Source organism: Rosa rugosa, chromosome 6 (genome assembly GCF_958449725.1).
Source record: "Rosa rugosa chromosome 6, drRosRugo1.1, whole genome shotgun sequence".
NCBI lineage: Eukaryota > Viridiplantae > Streptophyta > Magnoliopsida > Rosales > Rosaceae > Rosa > Rosa rugosa.
Window position 1 is genome coordinate 43,431,140 of NC_084825.1, and position 12,190 is coordinate 43,443,329.

Below are 12,190 nucleotides of genomic sequence, written 5' to 3' on the forward strand. Positions count from 1 at the left end.
TGTCCAGTCGTCTAGACGTTACTCGTTAAACTGTTAGACTGATCGAGCTAATGAAAGCAACTAGGTTGAAAACTTGATTCGACCGGACTACTAGCAAACAATATCTTCAAGACCACGCAATTAAGAATTAAGTCATAAGTTAGAATTGGAAACCAGTAAACAAGCTAGTCACCCAACAAGTTAACTGGTAAAAAGGTTGAACTATAACTATAAAGACTCCGCGTAACGGGTAATATTCTTCAAGCTACTTTGATTCATAAGCTTGACTAATCCATCCCTTTTCTGATGGAGTAGGCTGCAATGAACCAACGCATTTGTAGACCAACAGATGCCGTCAGGTTTTCTGTTAGATTGACCCCGTCAACTCACATAGGACAGGAAAGATGAAACTGTTATTCCTGTTGTTACCAGAGGGTCTTTTAAGGAAGAAGGATTAAGGCATGCATCGAGGAAGAGAGCGGGTTTTCATCGGACTTGGCTACTATAGCCGAGCGCTTCGCTTCTTCCTCTACCTATCCAACAATAATTCAATTCAATTCAAATGCAAATGGGTTGTACGTTGTTGGGTGCTAATCACTCTCTCAATCCAAAACCCAGTCAAGTCTGCCTCTCTCTCATACGACCTCCGCGTGCGTCTCCAATACTGCTCCTCTCTCTCAATCAAAACTCTCTTCTTTTTAGTCTGGGTTGTTACAAAATCCGAAAACATTAGAATTACGTATACGTGGTGCCTGAGTTCTCCGACGACGATAATCAAATACTGCAACACTCTGCACGAGGTACATCTCTCTCTCTCTCCTATTATCACTTGTTTTTGTAATATTTTGTTTGTGAAAGCCCCTTGCTTCAGTTCCATTGAATTCTAATTTCGCTGGGCAATGTATATAAAACTCATGATCACACAAGTACCCAATTTCAATTTACTTGTATTTCATCCACTTGCTCATAGTTTTATTGAGAATTGAGGTTTGGATTGCTGTGGGTTGTAGTTAGTTATTCCGGTATTAGATTGTTAAGAGCTTGTGCTTTTATACTATGGTGTCCAATTCTGCTCTCAACTATTCTTGATTATGATGAAATTTCCATTCTAAAGAAACTTTCAGGTTTGCTCATATGCTTGATTTTGCAAAGAGGATATCTTGGTTTCATATTATTTATATTGGGATACTGGTAATGATTTTTGATACTTCTGCTCACATTCGAATTCTAGTGTTCTTAGCTGAAGTGTTAGGATTATATTTGTTTTGTTGAGAGGTCATGATTTGGACTCCAAATCAGTTCAAACTTGAAAAAAATGATGGATGATACTGAATGTTTTTCATTTGTTGGCAGGATGGTAGTTTTAGGTTAATCTAGAACTTTGATTGCATGGACTTCTTATAATAAGTTTCAAGTTATTCAGTAGCAAGCAGCTTTGGAGGACAGTAAAAATAAGGTCAACTTACGTTTTACAGCCTTGGAGGCTTGGATTGGAGCATTAGAATTTGAGATTGTAAGATATAGTTGAAAGCTCCTTTTAGTTGTATCTTGTATCTTCATATATCGGGGGTGGTTAATTTTCTGAAACTGGTTTAGGGGAAGTTTTTTCCCAATTTTTTTAGTCAGGTTGTTAGATTCTCTGGTTATGCATGTTAAGTTTTCAGGTTGCTACTTCACCTCAGATACCTGCAAATCCTCAAAACAACCTGCAAAAAAACAAAAAGGGGGGTTTTAATTTTCTCAAAAAAAAAAAGAAGAAGATGTGTCCCTATACACTTGTGTATTTTCTTATTATAGATTAAAAAATAGAGTAACTTACTCAGCGATGGTATCAAATTACTTTCTTCTTCTTTTCTTTTTTTTTCTTTTTTTCAACTTACTATTGAGATGCCATTTTGGTCATACACTTATTTATTTATTGGTTTTGAATGGAAAAACCTGAAATCATGAGTCGTGCTCTTTAGTTACTCAATTGTACTTTCATTTTATTCATAGTTTAACATTTACTAACTATTACTATATGGGTTGTTTCTCAGAATTTGTTAGGGTTGTGTTGTCACTAACAGTGTAATCTGAATTCAGGTTGATAAAGCTTTTCTGAAGCAGCTCAAACTGTTCCAGAGTTAATTTTTTCAACTTAGCTTCCATTTTGTTATTAAGATTTGGTTGTATTCAATTTAATTGTGATTTGTATTCTTATGGATTTTGTGGCAATTTTGGTTGAAAGAACAGGGAATGGTAAGAGACTTGGAAAGGGAGGATTTCATACATGAAAGCTTTGGAAATGTTATCCCTCAAGGTATGAAATCCTGGATCCATCATTTTTTTTTTCTTTTCCCATATAGGTAGGAACATAGGCGATAATGAAAGCAAAGAAGTCTACAATAGTTTCTTACTGAAAAACTGTCCGAGTTATATAACAGTAGATAGGCACAGATTGTGGTAGCTGTCAGAAAGTCATATATTTTCTCAGTGGAACCAAATTGTTTATATCAGTGATATCGAACAAAATTAGACTGACAGGAGATAGAAAATTTGGTAAGATTTATGTGTCCTACAGAGGTTGTGCTAATGGTTTCATCTATTCAAGATGTGTACAAGTGTAAGCTACACTCTATATTTGGCTTCATTTTATTGACTGTTTCTATACTTCCTTGTGGGTGCTTCTTTGTTTAATCCTTCTTACAATTTGTTCTAATTTTTCTTTTCAATTATTGTAATTGTAAATTTTCCCGTCTTTCTCTTGAGTGGGTGAGTAAATCCCCTATTCAATATTTGCATTCAGCATCATCTCATCAAGCTCTGCATGTAGCCTTGTGGGTTCTTTACTTTCTGTTTTACCAATTTGGAGTTAGCTCTATACTGCTGCTGCTAATAAAATGAAATTGAAAAACAAAACTTTTGCACCGGGAGCTCTTAAAAGTTTACATTTTGACTCGTTAGATAATATCAGAGTATGTAGCGCGTACACAGTACACACATATTGTAGCTACTGCTCTCTCATTCTATTGCTTAATCTACTTAATGAGGTCATGGAAAGGGATTCTCTTAGGATTGCAATATTTCCTAAAAATTTGTGGTACCATTTGTCTGTTTTCAGTTTTTTGCTTTCTGTTTAGCGCACTTCTATGTTGGTTTTGATAAGACCACCTTTTAAATAGATTAAGAGATTAGTGCAGAAAAAAAATACACTAGAAAAGACCACCCTCTTGTTCGAGCCACTTAGAAAAGTGATGATCATCTCCATTTAGATATGCAGCTAGAAACATTGATGCATATTTTCTCTTCATTACAGAATTTCATTGTAGGTTAATTGTTAGCTAGGTGGATGGGAATACTCGTAAAATAACACAAGAAAAGTACTAAGAATAGGTATTCCACCTAAGAAGCTAGTCAATACATGCAATTTTTTTCTAGGTTAAATGTATACTGGACGCTGCTTGCTCAAAGTTCATTTCATGGAGCAATGGCAGGGTTCACAGGCTTTTTAGTTAGGTTTGTAGTTATCCTTTCTCTTACAAGTTTGTTTATTGTCACACTTGAATGGTGGAAGCTTCTACTTTAACTTCATCGTCTTAGTATGTATCTCATTCAAAAAGTTGCTCTTAGAGTTTGAAGTTAAGACTCACATATTGATCTTTTTTTACTTTGATATACAGCATATTACTGAGAGCCAGAACCAGGTTGTGATTACCGATAGGATCTGGGCCACAACTCCTTTCTTCAACCAACCAACCGAGCTTCTTGAACCCCAAAGATGTTGATGAAGTCCAAAAAGAGGAAGAGCCTCCAACTCAACTGCTAGACAGGGAAAATTGTAAAGCTAGCAAGTACTGAAGACATTCCTGGCATGATATGAAAACACAAGACTGTTTTATTCGAAACCTTCTGTTAGAATCACTAGTATTCAGATCTTTGGTTGATGCCCTACTGCCCCAGAATGTTGATGGGAATTCACATTTTTGACTGCTAGTAGCATCTGTGGAGCATAATTGTTTGTTGTTGTATCAGATGAATTCAATTCACCATGCCCTATCGAAGAGATTTCCGCTTAAAATGTTCATTTGATATAAGCAATACTAGCATTTCTGGAATGGGATTAGCAGTCTAATTAAGCTCCATCCTGTACGAGTTTGTAATTACTTAGGTCATTGCATATTTTTGACAAGTGCTGCTACTGGCCGTTTGTTCTGTTGGATAGTTTTGGGTGCTTAGCAGTAGATAGTAGTTTGGATGTTTAACAGGAGCTGCTATGCCATCTGTTCTGTTTCATTTTTATGCTTTCGTCTTAAAATTGAGTCGAGTATATTCATCCTTTACACATTTCCTGCAATGCGGTAACGCAATTATTTCATTGTATCTGCACAGCCATACCAAACAGTCATAGTGGCATGGTCATTCATTGTTTTGCGATATATCATGTGTAGGGTTTGTTTGTGAGTTTCTAACCGTATTTGTTCATTTCAAGGTCTCTAATACATCATGTACCTTGCGGACTAACTACTTCGTATGTATTATGAGTTATATGTCATGAATGATTCATTCTACTGTGCGCTAGTTTTTCAATCTTCATACTGCTTGCACTGATAGATTTTTCTTGGTTGAAAAGAAATTTGAAATCATTATTCTAGTTTTGCAATTGAAATTTAATGCTCACATCCAAATGTTGAAACCTAAACTCTCAAGGTATGGGCAGAACCAAGTTTCATCAACTTGTCAGTCATATAGCTTGTGTGGGGCAATAATATGGAGCTCAAGGAGGTGATGAGATTGAGCAGTGTAATTGAATGGTTGGCTGAAGCTGAATTTCAAATGAATAAAGACTGATATACTTAGAAAGTTTCCATAGCATTCAAAATTGGTAAAAATCATAAAATCCCACAAACAAAGTCTACTGGTAGCATCTTGATCAGAGCCGAGTCTTCTAGCCATCTCGGTCAGGCATAATTTTAGGTACAGATCATAAAATCCCAAGAACAAAGTAGACTGGTAGCATCTTGTTGGTTAATCAAAGCCAGTCGTACACTAAACAAAGCACACTAATATCAGATTATCAGTAAACAAAAAAAAAATGACATAGTTGAAAGTTTCTTGTTCTACATGTCCTCTTCAATAGTGTCCATGTGCTCGTTCAAAAGCTCCTCTTCAATAATAGGCTCCAAGTGCTGCTTGCTCAAAAGCTGGCTGATAAAAGACAACAAATTAAACACACAACTCCTAAAAATTGGGTGAACGAATAGTATTTTATTGGAGATAGAAAATCAAGACGAAGTGATTACCTGGGATGGCTAGAAGACTCAGCTCTGATCACCATCCAATAGGATAAGGAGGCCAAAGCCTTATTTGACAAATTTATGCAAGTTCAGGCCGTCTTTAAACACGTCATATATCAATCTCTTGCCTATCAGCATCTCAAATAGCAGGATTTCATAGCTATAGATGTCACCACTTGTTGACACCTCCATTCCTATGCCATACTCTGAACTTCATTTCCAAATGTACAAAAGAATACGACTGGGCCAAATCTAGGACCTATAAACTATCATGTTTGTGTGCATCCCCACCTAAGGTCCTCGACTCTTAATGGTTAGACTGGGCCAAATCTAGGACCTAGATGCATTCTTTGACAACCCAAAGATCACATTGTAGATCAGTAGATCACCTTGTAGCATATTTATGTATGCAACATGAAAAAGAAAAAAAAGAACAGCAAGCTTTGACAGCAGCCAACTTACTCTTCATAAACACATTGGGCTTCTCCCAACTTACTATAAAATCCCTCTATAATTTCTTATACTCTTCAAATAGCTTCTGTAATAATCAGACCCTCAAAATCCATAGTCACAACTGAAATAAACCATTTCAGGTTATTAGAAGAAAAAGAAGCTCAAACCTTACTCTTTGATACTTCCAGCTACACTCTTGCCAAGTGCAATGACTACTTTCTTTAAGATAACTTCAGTTTTCCACGGCCTTAGATCACAAAAAGAAAAAAGAAAAAAAATATAAATTAGTAAAAAGAACTATATATTTAAAAAGGGGAAATTACTGGTCCCCTCTTTAACTTTTGGTACGTCGACAGTTCAGTCCCTGTTATTCCAATTTTAACAGATAACTCCCCAAACATTCAAATTTCACACAATTTGATCCAAAATTACCATTTTACCCCTCACTTCCTTTTTTCACACACACACACACACATACATACATACATACATACATACACATATACATATATCTACATATACATATATATATATACACACACACACACACACACATATACATTATATACACACACACACACATATGTATAAAATTATACATATATTTATATATCTACATATACATATACATATACATATATATATATATATATATATATATATATATATGTATATATATGTATATGTAGATATATATATATACATATATATCTAATGTGTATATATATATATATGTGTGTGTGTGTGTGTATGTATATATCTGCATATGTATATGTACACACACACATATATACATATAAATAAATATAAAAAGAGAGAGAGAAGAATAAAAATATACACACACATATACATACATATATACATACACATACATACATATATACTCACACACACACACATACATATATATATATAAAGAGAGAGAGAAGAATAAAAAATATATATACATACACACACACACACATATATACATATGTATAAAAGAGAGAGAGAGAAGAATAAAACAAAAACAAAAAAAAATAAGTGAGGGGTAAAATGGTAATTTTGGATCAAATTGTGTGAAATTTGAATGTTTGGGGAGTTATCTGTTAAAATTAGAATAACAGGGACTGAACTGTCGACGCACCAAAAGTTAAAGGGGGGACCAGTAATTTTCCCATTTAAAAACCACCCATCTAGATTGAACAAGACCAATTATACAAAACAGCAAAAAAAAAAAAAAAAAAAAAAAAAAAAAACAAATTCAATTCGAGTTCAACAAAAACTGATAATCAAATTGAAAACCGAAAATCCTTGAACTTTTACCGGTATCGAATCGAGCACAAGAAGAGGATGTTTGTGGTGCGTGCAGGAATCAAGGGCCATTGCGCATAAGCAAATAAGAGAAAGAAGAATATGCAAAGACCAGCAGTAGCACATCAAATAGAATAAAATCACCCACTTAAAGTCCAAATTTTTAGGTCATGTTAATTCTTCCAGCATATAATGTGATCCACTTACACATTCTGCTTGATTATGTGCGCAAGTGTAGGTGGACAAGTGTGATTATATATATTTGTCTTTCTTTATTAACAACACTTTTCTCAGTAATCATTTGTCATTGACAAATTTAAAGCTTACTTACAGAATAGTTGACATCAAGCTTAGGATCGCTATTGCAAACCAAACAAGTCTGAGCAATGCAGTACCAGTGGGAGTGCGCTGTGATGTTTTGGACCTCCTATAAATATCTCAAATATAGACATACAAGAAAACAGTGATATGAGAATTCATTGATCGCTTGATAAAAGTGATAGCATTGAAATATTAAACTGCTTGCTAGTGCAAGGCTATGAGCATTACTTTTCCAATTGGGTAGGCGATACTGGATAGCAGATGATCATCAGAATGCGAACAAGCCAACAGAAAGCCCATACATATCTTGAGCATATAGCTTGTGAATGGCAAGTCACAAGTCAATCGCAATCCCAATATCCCATTGCATCTCAATGAGCTTAAGACAAAACGAGTAGGCAACATACCTCTCTGAAGATTAGAACAAATGTTACAGACATCAAAACGGCAACAACAGGGTGAAAGATTTCATCAAGGTACAAAGGAAGGGCCCGAAAAATAAAAATAAAATCCAATGTAATTCATGAACAGGTATTCAAAGATCCTAAATTTACAGCAGAAGGATCCAATTCAGATCGAATTGATGCTTGGTTTTGAAGAAGATGACATTGACATGCATCCACAAATGGCAGCAAAGCAAACTCAAAACTTTCTCGGTGTCTGTCTGGGTGATTCTTCTTCTTCTTCTTCAGAGTAAGATCAAGGACTCAAAATCGATCAAACCGACGGGACGATTGGGTTTCATCGAATGGGTTCGAAGCGGTGCGATAGCCAGTAGCAGTAGCACAACAGTAATAATAAAAAAAAAAAAAAGACCAGAGAGAAGGATGCCAAACCAGATATTTTTCGTGGTTTTGATGCCAACCCATACAAGTTATTAGCTGTAAGCCTCATCCCAGATGCCAAAATACCAGATTGATGCCGGGATTGGTTTGCTCTCTCTGCTTTTAATCAGCTGTAAGGAGAAAGAGATATCGAGAGGCAGATGACTTCAATGAAGCTGGGGTATGGAGATATTTTCACAGCGAAAATACCATTAGACCCGGCTTGTTTCACCATGACGGCAAAACAATTACAGTTAACGTTCAATTCACGGTCAACAAAAAGTAAGCAATTCCTGAGGATGTTAATTGGCCACGTCGGTGGGGCCCATTTGGTCTACAATTTTGTTGGTTCATTGCAGACTCTTCCTTTCTGATATGATGGTAGGCAATCTTTTCCACTTTCTATGCATAAAGATAAGGTTACACATGAATAAAACCAAACCAAACAAAAGAGATCATTGCGACCCTATTTGGACTTTAAGAGTTGAATATAATAGTTTTTGCTCTTTTGATGAACACGTCTCTGAGTATCCATTCACACTAAGCATAACTTCTGGAACTCTTTACAATTAATAGTCAATGGAATCTTCCCCTCTTTTTCTTCGAAGACACGTTCTTATGATCCTTGTAATGTGATGTGTTATATTTTGAATGGATGGAGCATGTAGCTAATCAAGGATATACATTCTAAGTCCGTGGCCTAAATCTTGCCGAAAATCTGCCAATGAATTGAAATTAAGGAATTTAGAGTGTTGAACTCAATCAGCAATAAGAGAAAATGTATGCAGCATTGATTTTTTAACGTAAAATGAAATATACGTCAGAAGTATGACTTTAATATTGGCGGATCCACTAAAATCTAGTAAAGGATATCACACCCTTAAAAATATAATTTGAGGCAAGAAAATGTTCTATTATTTTGTGTAAACTTTTTTAAATTGATAATAGCCCTAAGTTGATATCACAAAATACTCATATTATCTTTTCAGAATAATGATATGTAATTTATAAAATTCGTAAAAAAGACTTAATAGGCTATTTCAAACCTTTTTTTTTTTTTTTTTTTTTTTTTTTGAATCAAACCCAAACCCAAGGGCGGGTGAATATATATTCATCTCAAGCCAGAATAGGCCGTTACATATCCTTCCGCTGCCATCTATAGACAGACAAGAAGATAGTGGTAGTACCCACAATGATACATAGAAATAGACCCACTCATTAGACATTTAAAGACGTAGAGGTAGCGGATACCCTCTTTTGGTACTACTCCAGAGGCGCTAGAAGTACATAGAATGTTCCTAATACAAGGAAACTTATTGTAACCTTTGTGCAATCTGTTCTCCAATATATGGAGCTGCTATCGATCTAAGCTCGAGATATCTTTTAACAAAATATTTTTGTGCAGAAAAGTTTTTTAGAATCTTCCTCACTATTTAAAAGAAAAGGATCTCAAATGAGTGTCACTCTGTCATCTTTGTAGGACCTCTCACCTATGCACAACAAAACCCCCATACTATAGCCCCAAATTAACACATAGTGCTCAAGAAACCACATCATATTGGTATATGCTTCATAGCCTCCTTTCCTCTATGCTGACCCAAATCGAATCAACTACGTGGTGAAAAGAATAGCAGCGCTAACAAGGAAGCAAACACTAACATCCAAAAAACCCACCAGAGGCTCAAAACTCATTGAACCCATCTAGAAGGACCATCCCACAACTTCCACCTATTTCTTAATTTTCCAAACAAAACTACAAAGCATTCGCCAAAAAAAAAAACAAAACTACAAAGCTAGAACCCACCTCTCAACTTTCCCCCCGTCTCCGCCTGCTATTCTAGAAGTTCAAGTTATATAATAAACTACTTACTGTCACCTCCCTTGTAAATTATTCTTTATTTAATTATTAGTTCCTTTCATCTAGAAGCCATCGCTATCCTCCACCTCCACCTCCACCTCCAAATCCAAAGATATATAATTGAACTTCTTGGCACCTCTCCCCTCACAAACCCAAACTACAATTCCATCAAATTTTCTAGCTTTTGCTTCCTTGGTTCCCAAAATGGTTGCCCAATTAGACTCGAACCTTGCCGTAGAAGAAAACCCAGATAACCAATTACAGAATCAACAGGATGATCCATATGAAGCAGAAGAAACACTCTCTCTTTGTGATCTTCCTACATACAGTGACTCGGCTCATTGGGACGACTTCTCCAAAGATTATCAGAGCTCCTCTTTTGATCAAGATGAAGACAACTTCTTTGAGTTCTTCAGTGAAGACTTCACAGCCTCAACATACCCATCTGGGAATAAAGACATCATCTTCTGTGGGAAGCTCATTCCCTACAACAAAGAAGCTCCACATGTTGCTACAGTAGAGAAGAAAACCCAGAAGAACCCAGAGCAGAGCAACAAAAAATACAGGAGTTCCACCAAGAAATGGAGCCTTTTTCGGTGGAGAAGGTTTAGGGGATCGAAACACAGGGTAGTTAAACCAAGTCAAGTTAAAGATGCTATAAGTGCTAGTGCTACTAATACCATTTCATTTTCCGCATCAAAAAACTACAGAAGGTGTGATCTTTCACTTGGGAAAGTGTCAATTCTTTCGAGTAACCGATCAAAATCGAAGTGGTATTTGTACATGTTTGGAATGGCGAGGTTTCCTACAGAGATGGAGCTGAGGGACATTAAGAGCAGGCAAAGCAGGAGGAGCCCATCGACCATGTTTGGGGCTAATTGTGAAGCAAGTGATGAATTAATGGGGAAGGGTAACAAGGGAATTAGCGATAGTAGTAATAGAGCTAAGGGGTTGTGGGGGTTGTTGAGAGCGATAGGGTGTAGTAGTCAGCATCCAAACGCCGTCGTAAAGGCAGCTTCGTTTAGCTAGCTAAACTAGAAGGACATTTTCCCATATTATGTATTATGTAATGTTCTTTTGGAGGAAATGAATATGATGTGATTACAACATTTTCTTTTATGTCATCGATGGTGATAATTGAGTATATGATTTGAGTTGCGCTAATTTTGATTCGTGTTCTCTAATTCTTTATTATTGTTTCATATTTCTAAGCTTAGTGTCTGGCTGAAATGTAGGAAATACTACCGAAATAGGAATGATATCCCACATCATTTGCTTATAGTCTTTACGAATATCATCAAACTACTTACAACTAATAGTCAAAACCACGTAGATTTGTTCTCTTTTATTGGTAAAGCATGACATTTTATTGAATTAAAATCGAAAGTCATTAATATATCTAATTGGAATGAGAGATCAATCGTCTAAATGCTTTGAACTCAAATTCACTTATGAATATGTCACGTCATTATATAAAGCTAAAAAAGTGATCGTTGGATACAATAAATCTTCCACACAAAGATTTAAATACATCGGAGTAATAAAATAAACGTTTTGGTAGCATGTTATACACAAAACACACAGATAAAAAGTAATGTCATGTGTACTACATATGTGATGAGAGTTTATATCTCGTTTTTAATAAGTTTGTTTTGCTTTTCATTTGGAATATATATTCTCAAATGCGGTTAAAGAGTATAAAGCCAAGTGAAAAAATGCCCTACATTCTGCACTTTTTGCTAGGCCACAGCATGATGCCATGATCTACGGATCTTGCACCAAACAATTACATTTTTAAAACAAAATGTGAGGCCCATTAATCAAAGGTTTGAAAGATTTACAGACAACACGTTATGTGTGCTAAAAATACTACTTAGGATAATACTAGTTACGATAATTTAATGTAATGAAAGGAACAGAAAGTTCAGAAATAAACATATATAGTTAGTGGCTTTCATGTCGGCAAATAGTAGCTTTCTTCACTAACTTTACCAATGGCAAATCGCCGGCCGGCCTTCTAGTCCATTGTACTTTCTCTTTCTAGAATGCGTGACTATAAAACCAGTAAGTGAGGTTGGCCTCGATTAGGTCCCAGTACATCTTAATATTGAGTTGAGAAATATAATAGACTTGAGTCTGGCATAAAAAATTTGAAGTCAACCATGAAATTACATATATCATGCATGTTC

General features: G+C 35.6%; 2 protein-coding genes and 1 long non-coding RNA gene across 20 annotated transcripts; 2 read left to right on the top strand and 1 right to left on the bottom strand.

Annotated features, from left to right (window-relative positions):
* Window positions 1-281: 281 nt before the first annotated feature.
* Window positions 282-4,536, top strand: LOC133718459 (uncharacterized). 14 transcript variants are annotated; one of them, XR_009850310.1, is made up of 5 exons: window positions 282-779; window positions 1,094-1,170; window positions 1,333-1,492; window positions 2,062-2,278; window positions 3,639-4,536. XR_009850310.1 is itself a non-coding variant. In XM_062145308.1 (4 exons), the coding sequence occupies exons 1-4, from the start codon at window positions 441-443 to the stop codon at window positions 3,647-3,649; spliced, it is 462 nt and encodes a 153-aa protein (XP_062001292.1). In that variant the 5' UTR covers window positions 286-440; the 3' UTR covers window positions 3,650-4,536. The 14 variants fall into 14 exon arrangements, 1 of the variants encoding a protein (XP_062001292.1); XR_009850307.1 differs by having other exon boundaries at window positions 1,094-1,492; XR_009850308.1 differs by lacking the exon at window positions 1,094-1,170.
* Window positions 4,537-4,808: 272 nt separating this feature from the next.
* Window positions 4,809-8,322, bottom strand: LOC133718621 (uncharacterized). Of its 5 annotated transcripts, none has more exons than XR_009850423.1 (5): window positions 7,727-8,322; window positions 7,548-7,638; window positions 7,011-7,425; window positions 5,259-5,952; window positions 4,809-5,163 (listed from the first exon to the last, which is right to left on the bottom strand). It is a non-coding gene; the product is annotated as an uncharacterized LOC133718621 (long non-coding RNA). The 5 variants fall into 5 exon arrangements; XR_009850424.1 differs by having other exon boundaries at window positions 5,259-5,463; window positions 5,873-5,952; window positions 7,548-8,322; XR_009850421.1 differs by having other exon boundaries at window positions 4,809-5,159; window positions 7,548-8,322.
* Window positions 8,323-10,205: 1,883 nt separating this feature from the next.
* LOC133716826 (uncharacterized) lies at window positions 10,206-11,030 on the top strand. Its single transcript, XM_062143481.1, has one exon. The coding sequence runs from the start codon at window positions 10,206-10,208 to the stop codon at window positions 11,028-11,030; it is 825 nt and encodes a 274-aa protein (XP_061999465.1).
* Window positions 11,031-12,190: the final 1,160 nt, after the last annotated feature.

Bases quoted from the DNA above. Each gene is read 5' to 3' on its own strand.
- LOC133718459 (XM_062145308.1), top strand. From the start codon at position 441: ATGCATCGAGGAAGAGAGCGGGTTTTCATCGGACTTGGCTACTATAGC. The intron at 780-2,061 runs GTACATCTCTCT...ATCTGAATTCAG, and splicing joins ACTGCAACACTCTGCACGAG to GTTGATAAAGCTTTTCTGAA. The intron at 2,102-2,206 runs GTTAATTTTTTC...TTTGGTTGAAAG, and splicing joins GCAGCTCAAACTGTTCCAGA to AACAGGGAATGGTAAGAGAC.
- LOC133716826 (XM_062143481.1), top strand. From the start codon at position 10,206: ATGGTTGCCCAATTAGACTCGAACCTTGCCGTAGAAGAAAACCCAGAT.